Source organism: Ursus americanus, chromosome 19, assembly GCF_024610735.1.
Source record: "Ursus americanus isolate L20-20 chromosome 19, mUrsAme1.1.p, whole genome shotgun sequence".
Taxonomy (NCBI): Eukaryota; Metazoa; Chordata; class Mammalia; order Carnivora; family Ursidae; genus Ursus; species Ursus americanus.
The window spans coordinates 177,404-190,682 of NC_142145.1; the positions used below are offsets into that span (position 1 = coordinate 177,404).

Consider the following 13,279-nt stretch of genomic DNA (forward strand, 5'->3'; position numbering starts at 1 on the left):
GGTCTAAATACTTAAATTAAGAGGCACAGGTTATGAGACTGAGCAAACAAAAACAAGATCCAATTACATGCTATCTACAAAAATCTCACTTTAACTATCAAGACACAGGCTAAGGGTAAAAAGAAAGATGTGTCATGCTATCACTGATCAAAAGAAAGCTGGAGGAATTATATTACCACCACACAAAGTAGATTTCAGGGGGAAAAAAGAGTATTAACATGGATAGGAAGTCATTCATAATGGCAACAAGGTCAATTCATTAGCAGAACAAAGCAATCCAAACGTGTATGCATTTTAGAAAGAGAAAGGTACATGAGGCAAAAACTGACTGAACTGAAAAGAGAAATAATCAATTCCAAATTTATAGTTGGAGGTATCAAACACACCCTCTTCTCTCGGTGAGTGGTAGAACACGCACACAAAAATCAGGAAGGACAGAAAGGACCCAACACAACCAACCAACCTTACCTAACACTGACAGACCTCTCCACCCAAAAACAGCAAATCCACATAAAACATTTACCAAGAGAGAGTTTATGCAGAGCCATAAAATAAGTCACAATAAATTTAAAAGGACTAAAATAATTATAAAGTACAGTCTCTGACTAAAGCAAAATTAAATAGAAATCTGTAACAAAAGGTATCTAGAAAATCCCCAAATTCTAGAAATTAAACAACATACTTTTTTTTTTTTTAAGATTTTATTGATTTATTTGACAGAGAGAGAGACAGCCAGCGAGAGAGGGAACACAAGCAGGGGGAGTGGGAGAGGAAGAAGCAGGCTCCCAGCGGAGGAGCCTGATGTGGGGCTCGATCCCAGAACGCCAGGATCACGCCCTGAGCCGAAGGCAGACACTTAATCGCTGTGCCACCCAGGCGCCCCAACATACTTCTAATCCATGGATCAAAGAAGAAATCAGGAGCGAAATTAGACAATATTTCAAAACTGAATGAAAATGGAAACACAGTAAATCCAATCTGTGGGATGCTTGTAAAGCAATGCATAAAGGGAAATTTACGGCATTAAGTACTGAGAGAACAAAGACCTAAAAAACAACATCACTACAGCTCCTAGAGATAAGGTAATAATATGAACTTTATGCCAGTAAATATTACAACTTAAGCTGAAATGGATAAATTCCTCAAAAGAAGACAAACTACCAAAGCTCACTCAAAAAAAAAAAAAATATCAGATAACATGATAGCCTGGTATCTAGTCAAGAAACTGAATTCATTGCTAAAATAGTCCCACAAAGTGGGACACCTGGGTGGCTCAGTCAGTTAAGTATCCGACTCTTTATTTTGCCTCAGGTCATGATCTCAGGGTCAGGAGACCCAGCACCGAATGGGCTCCATGCTCAGCAGGAAGTCTGCCTCAGAGTCTCTCTCTCCCTCTCTCTGCCTCTCCCCCACTCCCCCTCCTCCAGTCATGCTCATGCTCTCTATGTATAAAAAATAAAACAAAATAAAAGCAAAAACAAAACCTTCCCACAAAGAAAACTCCAACTCCAGATGGCTTTATTAGGGATTTTACTGAACATTTACAGAAGAAACATTATCAACTCACAAACTTCCAGAAAATAAAGAGGAAGAAACAATTCCCAGTTCATTCCATGAGGCCAGAATTACCCTGACACCAAAACTAGACAAAGATATTACAAAAAATTAAAACTACAGACCATGTCAGTCATGAATATAGATGCAAAAATCCTTAACAAAAATTCTGCTAATCAAGCCAACACATAAAAAAAACCAAGCAGAATTTCTCCCAGAGATACAGACTGGTTTAAGAGTTTACTTTTTAAAAAAGAAAATCAAACCACATTGTTCACTATATTAGACGTTAAGAAGACAATTATCTTGATCATTTTAACAAAATTCATACATCTGGTCATAATTTTTGCTCTCACCAAGGTAGGAATAAGGAACTTTCTCAACCTGAAAAAGGGATCTACAGAGAACGAGCAGCTGACAATCACGCTGTGTGGTAACATAATGAACATTCTTACTGCTACTGTAATACACCTTTATTTCAAAAACATTTTTTTAAAGATTTTATTGATTTATTTGACAGAGAGAGAGAGAGAGAAAACACAGCACAAGTGGGCAGAGTGGCAGGGAAAGGGAGAGAAACAAGCTCCCCACTGAGCAGAGAGCCCACCATGGGTCTCGATCCCAGGACCCTGAGATCATGACCTAAGGCGAAGGCAGATGTTTAACCGACTTAGGCGCCCCTTTATTTCAAAATTTTTTAAAAAACCAATACCACAAATGGTGAAGGTACGACTGAAAGCCTCCCACAGTACTGACAGGAGTGTAGAACATACAACAACCATTTCCTATAAAACTAAACAGAGGTTCCCAAAAATACTTTTATAAGGAGAAACTTATTCATAATAACCAAAAACCGGGAGCAGCCTAGGTGTCCACCATCAGGAGAGAGGACCAATACTAAGCCATCCATGTAAGGGAATACTGCAACCACACAGAAAAGTCTTTCACAGGAGCATATACAATTTCATTTACATAAAACTGTACAACAGGCAAGTCGATAGTACAAAATTTCAGAACAGTGGTAGCCGGTGGGGTGGGGACAAGGACTGAGCAAAACAGGGCGTGAGGAAAACTTTCCAGAGAGATGGAACTATCTTATATCTTGATGGGAGGCTTGTATTACAGAGGGTATGCACATCAAAAATCATCGTTGGGAGAAACTTAAGTGCATTTCACAGCATATGAATGTGCATATGCCCAAAAACTAACGAACACTAGATTCTAGTGACATGTACACTGAAAGAATGCAAGGGTAAAATGTACTGTTGCTGCAATTTTCTTTGAAATGCATCAAAAAATAAGCTAGAATGATGGGCTAAATACAAATACATAATTGTTTAATATATATAATTATTTATATATACATATAATATATGTAATTGTTTTATAGGTGACAATATATATATGCACACACATATACATAAATGATAATTTCATAGAATTTAGGTGGTAGGCAGATGGGTCTGCACTGTACAGCCCTTTCAACATTTCTCTAAGTTTAAATTTTTATAAGAAAATACTGTAAAAGGAAGAAACAAACAGCAATGTTCTGTCACAGGAGATAAGGGAAGAGGGTTTAGAGGAGGCAGTATTCTCCAAAGCCAGATGCAGGGGGGGGAAAAAAAAGCTAGTAAGAAAGAAAAAAAACAATTAGGAAGTAAATAGAAGATACTAAACATATTTCAATATGTTTTTATAGCTAAAATGTAGAACCAGGTTAATAAATTTTTGAACATCTCTTTATATATATATACAGGTCTCTGAAGAGTGCTTGCTATAGGGGTTGGGTTCAGGACATGACAATTTGTAAGCACTGGTTTAAATGTCTCAATCTAACCTATGGCTTGACGCACAGTTCAGTATAGGGTCACCTGCAGAAATGGCCACTCTGAACAGGACAGCAAAGAAATAACCTTGATACAGTGAAGAACCAAGAATAAGTACCTAAATAAACAGAAAGACATGCTGTGCTCATGGGTAACGGTACTGTTAAGACATCAATACTACCCAAAGTGACCTACAACACAATCCCTATCGAAATTCCAAGTCTCTTTTGCAGAAATGGAAAAACCAATCCTCAAATTCATATGGAATTGCAAGGGGTCCCAAATAGCCAAATCAATATTGAAAGAAGAAGAAGAAGAAAAAAAAAGAACAAATTTGGAAGGCTCACACCGCCTGATCTGAAAACTTACTACAAAGCTACAGTAATGACCAGTGTAGGGGCACCTGGCTGGCTCATTCAGTGGAGCATGCGACTCTTGATCTTGGGGCTGTAGGTTCAAGCCCCAGGTTGTGTACAGAGATGACTTAAAAATCAAATCTTAAAAAAAAAAAAAAAAAAGTAGTACCGGCATAAGGACATACAGACCAATCGAAGAGAATTGAGAAATAAACCCAAACACCCACAGCCAACTGATTTTTGACAAGGATGCCAAGTCCATTCAATGAGGGAAAAACAGTCTTTTCAAGAAATGGTGCTGGGACAATGAATTTCCAATCAAAATTCAGAATGGATCGATGAGGGGCGCCTGGGTGGCTCAATAAGTTCAATGTCCGCCTTCAGCTCAGGTCGTGATTTCGGGATCCCAAGATGGAGCCCCATTTTGGACTCTCCGCTCAGCAGGGAGTCTGCTTCTCCCTCTCCCTCTGCCCCTCCCCCTGCTCCTTTTCTCTCTCTCTCTCTCTCTCACTTGCTCACTCTCTCTCTCAAATAAATAAAATCTTAAAAAAAAAAAAGAATGGATCAATGACTTAAACAAAAAGAAATACAACCATAAACCTCTTAGAAGAAAACATAACAAAAGAATCTTCATGCCTGGGTTTGGCAATGGATTCGCAGATATGACATAAAAAGCACCAGCAACAATAACAAAAATAGGTAAACTGGACTTTATCAAAATGTAAAACTTTCGTGCATTGAAAGATACTATCAAGAAAGTCAAAAGAAACCTACAGAATGGGAGAAAATATCTGCAAATCATATCTAATAAGAGTTTAACATCCAGAATAAAGAACTGCAATTCAACAACAGAAAGACAATCCAGTTAAAAACTGAGTAAAGGATTTAAACAGAAATCTCTGACGAAGGTATACAAACACCCCCCAAAAAACACATGAAAGATGCTCAACATCATTAGCCACTAGGATGGCAAGGGAGCAGGGGAGAAAAAGAGGAAGGAAAAAAAAAGAAAAAAGCAAGTGTTGGCAAGGACGTGGACAAAGTGGGCCCCTTACATACTGCTGGCAGGAGTGGAGAAGGGTGAAGCCACTGTGGAAACCACGGTAGTTTGGTAGTTCCTCAAAAAGCTAAACATAAAATTATCACATGACCTAGCAATTCTAGTCCTAGGTATATCCCCCAAAACATTGAAAACAGGGGCTCATGATAGATACTTGTAAGCCAAAGCTCACTGCAGCGCCCTTCAGCCTAAACATGGACTAGCCCTGATGTCTGCTGAGAGATGAACTGCTCAACAAAATGTGGAATATTCATACAATGGATATGATTCAGCCATAAAAAGGAATTACATTTTGATACATGCTACAACATGGACAAAGTTTGAAAAAATTAACATAAATGAAATAAGCCAGACACAAAAAAATTCCACTTACACGAAACACCTACAGTCGGCAAACCTATGGAGCTAGGGTAGATTACAGGTTACCAGGGGCTGGGGTAGAGAGGATGGAAAGTAATTGTTTCATGCTTAGAGGTGATGAAAATTTTGGACACACGGTGGACCCTTAAACAACACAGGTTTGAACTGCACAGGTTCACTTATGCACAGATTTTTTTTCTCAATATACATTTAGTACTGTAAATGCATTTTCTCTTACAATTTCTTAACATTTTCTTTTCTCCAATTTACTTTATTGTAAGAACACAGTATGTAATACATATAACATACATTTGTTGACAGTAAGGATTCTGGACAACAGCGGACTATTAGTAGCTAAGTTTGGGGGGAGTCAAAAGTTATACCTGGATTTGACTGTGCAGAAGAAGGGGGTCGGTGCCCCTAGCCCACATGATGTGCAGAGATCAACTGTAGATAGTGCAGATAGTTGCAAAACAGTGTGAATATTATTAATGCCAATGAATTGTGTACTTAAAAATGGGAAAGATGACAAATTCTTTATTATATATATTTTATCATAAAATATCTTTAAATATGCTTGGAAGATTTAAGAGGAAAAGAGGACAAAATATTTCATTACTTACTTTATAGTGATTGCATACTGAAATACTTTTAATATATGAGATTAAATAAACTAAATTATTAAATATTTTTAAAAATCTGGGGGTACCTGGGTGGCTCAGTTGGTTAAGCATCTGCCTTTGGCTGTCTTTGGCTCAGGTCATGATCCCAGGGTTGTGGGTTCGGGCCCCCAGCCAGGCTTCCCTGTTCAGCAGGCAATCTGCTTATCCCTCTCCCTTTGCCCCTCCCCAACTCACTGGTGCTCTATCTCTAACTGGCTCTCTCCCACACGCACATCTGCACATTCTCTCTCTCAAATAAATAAATAAAATCTTAAAAAAAAAAATCTGTCTGAGAAGGTCTTAGAAATACCAGTGAGGGCTGACTCCAGGGGCACAGGACTAGTGAAGCTACATAGGGCCCTGTGCTCAGAAAGGCCAGTGCTCGGATTTAACGCTCTGTTGTCAACATCTTGAAATTGTTAATTTTAATTTTGAATTTGTGTTTCATAAAAGGAAAGTCTGAAAGGACAATGGGGCAAATGTCAGAAGCTTGGAACTTCAGCTCACACATGGTCCTACCTCCAGTTGTCCTGGGGAAGATTTTGTCCCTGCTCTCCATCTCCCACTCACCCCAACCTCCCTTTCTTTGGCCTCATCCTGCAACCACTCCCTCTCTCCTCTACCACTTGGGGCAGTAACCAAGCTGTCAGGAAGTTCACATTCCATCATCACCTCCAGTGGAAACCCAGCACAGACTCAGGGAGAGAAGGGATCAAGGTGGGGATCCTGATCCAGGTACCATGAGCACCCCAGCACAGAGGCTGCCATCCCTTGGGAGTCACCCACATGCTGTGGGTTGGGACAACAGGCCTGTGGATCAGCCCAGGTCCACATTTTCACTGTGCGCAGTGCCCTATAAATTGCAAAGCCAGCCCCTACTTTAAATGATCAAATGTTAACTTACAAAAAAATCGAGAGACTCTAATGAGTAGCAGGGTTTAGATCTACTTTTAGAAAAGATAAGGGTCTTGGAAGAGTCTGTCTTCCCTAAAGTTCATTTTTCTCAGGCTTTCAACGAGAACTATATAGCCTAAAATTTGAGGTCTTAACTCTTGGGATGAAAAGAGTCCCAGACACACTGGAGATCAGAGAAGGCAGAGTGACGCCCCACTAAAATTTGAAATGCTGGGTAAGGAAGTGGAAAGAATCACGGACAGGTGTTCCCTCAGCTCCTTCAGTCTCCAGTGCAGACTCTGGAGGCCTCAGTCTTCCAGTATATTCTCTTTGCTTAAGTTGGTCTAGTGTTGGTTTCTGTTGCTTGAAACCAAGAAATTCTAAGTACTATGGCGGATGAAGAATAAATGCATCTAAAACGGAAAAGAATTCTTAATATGAGATTCAGTGAAAAGACAAAACAAAGCTAATACAGTATCTTAGGTAGTTTGATCTCCCACTTAAAAAAAATCTAGAAAGACATCCAACAATGTTAACGGTGGATATTTTGGGTAATGGCTTACAAATGAGTCTTCTTTATCTATGTTTCTGCGTATATTTTCTAATTTTTCTAAACTGAACTTCACAATGCTTGAATTTTAAACAATTTTATAAAATACAGAACTACAGATTTAAAAAAACAAAACTTTTCCCCCAAAAGAATTAGTAACATTTAACCCAATAGTTAATCTAACTTAATAGTCATAAGCCATTCAAATCTCTCAATTTTCCCTTGAGAAGTATGTACGTATCTGTGTCAGCAGTCAAGATAGTAAACAATTCTTGAACAAATTCAGATGAGTAAACACATTCTTAGGCTGACTAAGAAAACAGAAGTTAGTGAGGAATATTGTTCTATACAATGTCAAAAACAAAGGATTCAAGGATGAAAATTTTTAGTTATTACGGATGTTTTATCTAAGAATAAAACAAAACCAATTTTGGAGCAGAATTCCATGTAAAAAGTGAATTCACACTCAAAAGAGACGAAAAAAAGAGACATGACAACTGAAGGCCATGCCTGATCCTAGACTGGGTCCGTCACAGACAGGGAGGAGTGCTATAAATGATCAGACAAGATAAAAATACCAGCTTACTTCAGCTGATAACCATCCTGTGGTAATGTAAGAGACTATCCTTATTCTTAGAAAACACACACTTGAAGACTTGATTACACACACACACACACACACACACACACACACACACACACACACAAAGGAGCAAATGTTAAAGCAGACAGGATAAAATGCGAATGACTGGTTAATCTAGTTAAAGGGTAATGTGTTCCTGATCTCACTCAGCCTGGTTTGATGGGGGTTAATCAACTGGGTTGTGGTGTTAAATTCCATGTTCCTGGAATACCCCTTCTAATTCTTTCACCTGGATAATGCTACCCGTTCTTTAAAAACAAACAAAAAACAGTTCAAATCTCATCTCCATAAAGGCTACTCTAGCCTCCCCTGCTAGAAGCGATCTTTCTGCCTGTTTCTCACTATTACTGTTGTTTGTCTCTCTGCTCCTGCTAAACTGTCATCTCTCCAACAGAGGAGAGTATCCTAGTATCCTAATTCTCTACACTCTTTCACTGTAGTAAAGACACAGGCCCAAAGATGAACAGATTTGCCCAAGGGCACATAATTAGCTGAGTCAAGATTAAAATAAAAGGCAACTCTTTACCCCCCAATGATCCAAGAGCATTCTCAGCCTGTCTACTGAAGGGTAGTACTATTCCTTCAGGGCCCATTTCTTGAGCATCTACCACATGCCAGGCCCCACTGTAGGGGGTTCCCATATAGTATCATTTGAAGTACCCTGTATCTGTACACATACACTTGTATCCTTGGCTTATTTATATATTCTCTACAAATACTACTTAAATACATGTACTTATTGCGATAAAATGATTTACAAGAAAGTTGTAAGAAATTATTTATAAGGTCATTCAGATGACCAAATATGTATTTCTCAGATAAATTTGGTCTTCATTCACAGTTCCTGAAAATGCTTCAAAACCATAAAGGTACAATGTCTTGTTATTAATGAGGGTGACTTGTTGACCCTACTCAAGGGCGCAGCTGGTTCCCCAGAGGACCAATCTTGTGAACAGAGGGTTGGAACCTTCAGGCCTCCCCAACTACTGGGCTGGAGGTTGAATCAGTCAATGACTTAATCAATCCTGACTATGTAATGAAGCCTCCATAACAATTTCATTCCCCGCTTCAGAGAACTCCCACACTTGGGAAACCAGAACACCTGGTGTTGTACTGGAACTGTGTCCAGGAACTTCACATGACTTATCTACTAACAATGGACTATGTCTATTATCTACCTGCTCCATCTTATCTCCAAATAATTACCTTGCTTTCGTCCTCATGCATCAAATAGGACTTACAGAAATGCAAAGAACTCTGAGGTTCTTTTACTTTAAGACTATTCCTGAGCAGGAATATCTACCCAAGAACTTCCACTCTGGTACCTCCGCCATCCTTTTATTTGCAAATGGACTTTTGGTCACAGTGTATTATTAAAAGTATCGCTCTACTTGGGGTTTTACTTTTGTTCATTCGTTCAAAACTTATTTGTTAAAAAGATATATAGATAGACAGATTAAACATCTATGTGCCAGACCACAATTCTGATCACAGGTAATAGTGGACTAACAAAATGAAGAGGTCCTTGTCTTCTTACATTCGGGGGTGGGGAGAGCGGGGGGAGACAGACAATAAAGAATATCAGGTACTATGAGACCTTTGAAGCAAATAGAGCAGGTAAGACAACAGAGAACAGAGAAGGAAGCATTTCAGAGGGAAGAGCTCTCTGAGATGGCAATGTTTGAACAGAGAATTACCTGGGGTCCTTCAGAAATTAGTATTTGTCTATTTGAGGGCAAAAATCAATCCTGGCCATTAATGAGGATCCGGGTAATTATTAGTCTTTCAGTATTGGATCACCTTTTTATAAATAAAATCAATCTGGATGAAAGTATGAGATTTGAAAAATAAGAAACTGAACCCTTCCCAGACCAATACTGTGAAGTGAACTGTTCACAAGTTTTAAAAAAACTCTAAGTAGACATGGTCCTTATTTTTACAGTTATGAATAAACATGCACAGAATTACCAATGGCTTTAAAACACACCAAGCCTTACTTAACAATTTCTATTTCTTTACTATAGATGCCAGCCATATATTCTGAAGGTATAAGAAAGGAAAAAGTTATGAGAACACAACTTATCAGAGTATGTGACCGTGACCTTAGTTTTGAAACTTTTGTTAAAACTGCATATATTAAATTCACAAATGAGAAAAGCCCTATCACATCATATATGAATCCCCATTTGGTAATTACTCCAACAATCCAGGGGATTAAGTTAGGGTCTTCTTTTGCTAAAATAACAAGTAATTCAACACATTCCCTTCAAAGATCAAAAATATATTTGATAACTAATAACTATAAAAAGCCCCACCTTAAAGTAACTTTAAAAACTTGAACAGCTTAAAGTAGCTCACTTTAAGTCAGAAAGACATAAATAAGAACTAATTATGCTCTCGTGCAGTCATCTGAAATATTAGCAATTTCCACCTTGAGGAACCTTACCCATTCTGAACACTCCCGATTCAGATCTCACCTCCATAAAGCCAACCCTGCATCTCTAATGTTACTGTCTTCTCCTAACCTCACTTATGTACTCTTACCTTCAGCAACTCCTTGCAGCTGTCAAGCCCAATATCCACAAGAATGCCTTTCACCTTTTTTCGTACCTTCCTGATGTTGTCAAGATTTTCCACAGGAATTTGAAACATTTTTGAATTTTTTTCCTTAAAAAAAGGAAAAAGAAAACAAAACTGAGTACCTATATTGACATCTATGTATTTAACTGAGTTGGTAAAACACTAAGAATGGAGTAATTTTCAGGGCACCTGGGTGGCACAGTTAGTTGGGCATCCTACTTGGTTTCAGCTCAGGTCATGATCTTGGGGTCATGAGATCAAGTCCATCGGGCTCCACTCTCACCATGGAGTCTGCCTGAGACTCTCCCTTTCCCTCTCCCTCTGCCCCTCGCCCCCGTGCACTCTCTCTCTCTCAAATAAATAAATATTAAAAAAAAAAAAAAGAACAAAGTAATTTTCAACAAATTATGCTAGGACAGCTACATATGCACATGCCAAAGAATGAAGCTGGACTCTTCTCTTCCATCACACACAAAAATTACCTCAAGATGGATCATACACCTCCATGTAAGAGCTTAAACGTTAACTCTCTTTAAAGAAAACAGGCATAAATCTTCATGAACCTGGATTTGGCAATGGACCCTTAGATAAGACACCAAAAACCACTAACAACTGAAGAAAAAGAGAAGTTGGACTTCATCAAAATAAAACTTTTGAAGACTTTTGTTTTATTTATTTATTTGAGTGAGAGAGTGGAGAGAGAGAGCGCGCACAGCAGGAGCAGGGGGAGCGGCAGAGGGAGAGGGAGAAGCAGGCTCCCCGCTGAGCAGGAGCTCAATCCCAGAACCCCAGGATCATGACCTGCCCTGAAGGAGACACTTCACAGTCTGAGCCACCCAAGCGCTCCCAAAATAAAACACTTTTACACTTCAAAGGAAACCATACCAAAAAACCAAAAAAAGAATCCACAAAATGGGAGGGAACATTTGCAAATCCTATTTCTGGTAAGGAACTTATATCCAGAATATATAAAGAAAAGAACTCTTGTAACTCAATAATTAAAAGACAAATAACCCAACTTAAAAATGGGTAAAGAGAGGTGCCTGGGTGCTGCAGCCTGTTAAGTGTCCAACTGGTGGTTTCAGCTCAGGTCGTGATCTCAGGGTCATGGGATCCAGCCCCACGTGGGGCTCGGTGCTCAGTGCAGAGTGCTTGAGCTTCTCTCTCCCTCCCCTCTGCCCCTCTTGCTCTCTCTCTAAAAAATAATAAATCTTAAAAAAGAAAGAAAGAAAGAAAGAAAGAAAGAAAGAAAGAAAGAAAGAAAGAAAGAAAGAAAGAAAGAAAGAAAGAAAGAAAAAAGAAAAGAAAAGAAAAGAAAAAGAAAATGGGCAAAAGATCTGAATTTCTCCAAAGATAATATGCAAGTGGCCATTAAGTACATGAAAAGATGCTAAATAACATTAGCTGTGAGGAAATGAAACTTAAAACCACAATGAAATATGTAACTTTATACCTACTAAGATGACTGTAATTTAAAAAGAGAGAAAAAAACACAAGTGTTGGAAAGGATGTGAAGCAACTGGATCTCTCATACACTGGGGTAATAATGTACAATGGGGCAGTCACTTTGGAAAACAGTCTGGCAGTTTCTTAAAAGATGAAACATATAGATACCATATGAATCATCAATTTCACCCAAGAGAAATTAAAAATATGCATCCAAACAAAGACGTTCACAAATGTTTATAGCAGCATTATTCATAATAGCCAAAAAGTAGAAACAACCCACATGTCCATGAACTGACGAATGGATAAATAAAATGTGGTATATCCATACAATAAAATGTTTGGCCATAAAAAGAAATGAAGAGAAGAAATGAAGTAGTGACAGGTGCTACGATGTGGATTACCCCTGAGGAATATTATGCTAAGTAAAAGAAGCCAGACTCGTAGGACCACATATTGTATGATTCCATTCATAACATGTGTCCAGAACAGACAAATTTACAGAGACAGAAAGTAGAATAGTAGTTGCCTATGGTTGTGGAGGAATGGAAGGTGATGGCTAAGGGGAACAGGATTTCTTTTTAGAACAATGACAATGTTCTAAAAATCAACTGTGGTGATGTATGCAAAACTGTGTGAATATACTAAATACCAGTGAACTAAACTGTATAGTATGTAAATTACACCTCCATAAAGCTGTCTTTAAAATATCTAAAAAGGCATAAAATTAAACTAAACCCTGTGGCACTTGACCAGAATAGGAAGTATAGGTGTGACCTTATTATTTTTAATACATACACAAATAAATAATAAATACAGTTGTAAATGTGTGTGTGTATATTTCATAGTTTTGTCCACTAAGAGAGTCTGGAAGCAGTTACACACTCCAGTAGCAGTGAGCACTCCTAAGGCCCAAATCTATCTATCTATCTTTCTTTCTTTTTAATTTACTTATTTATTTGAGAGACAAAATGAATGCAAGTGGGCTGGGGGGAGGGACACACAGAGAGTCTCAAGCAGACTCTGAACTAAGCACAGAGCCTGACACAGGGCTCAATCTCATGACCCTGAGATCACGACATGAGCCAAAACCAAGAGTTGGATGCTTAAATGACGCGCCACCCAGGTGCCCCCCCTCAAATATTACTGTCTAAATACTGCCTGCCTTTACAAAGAACCAGGGCTCCTTAGAAAAATGGCTGATTCTAGGGCTAGAGCATGGAAAAGACAAGACTAGCTAAGACTATTCTGTACCAGAAAATAAGAAAGTAGCTCAAGGAATGGTGAGACATGTCAAAAGGACTCAAAAGCAACCAACTTAAATAAATTCCCACAACCCAAATATGGG

The 13,279-nt window shown here is 38.6% G+C and overlaps 1 protein-coding gene across 3 annotated transcripts in view; it reads right to left on the reverse strand.

The window, feature by feature from the left end:
- ADNP2 (ADNP homeobox 2) overlaps window positions 1-13,279 on the reverse strand; it is a 30,135-nt gene that overhangs the window by 10,930 nt on the left and 5,926 nt on the right. For all 3 annotated transcript variants that reach the window (XM_045790348.2, XM_087869707.1, XM_045790346.2), the window contains one exon: window positions 10,450-10,572. In XM_045790348.2, coding sequence (XP_045646304.2) covers window positions 10,450-10,572 — 123 coding nt within the window. The remainder of the gene's footprint in view (window positions 1-10,449; window positions 10,573-13,279) is intronic.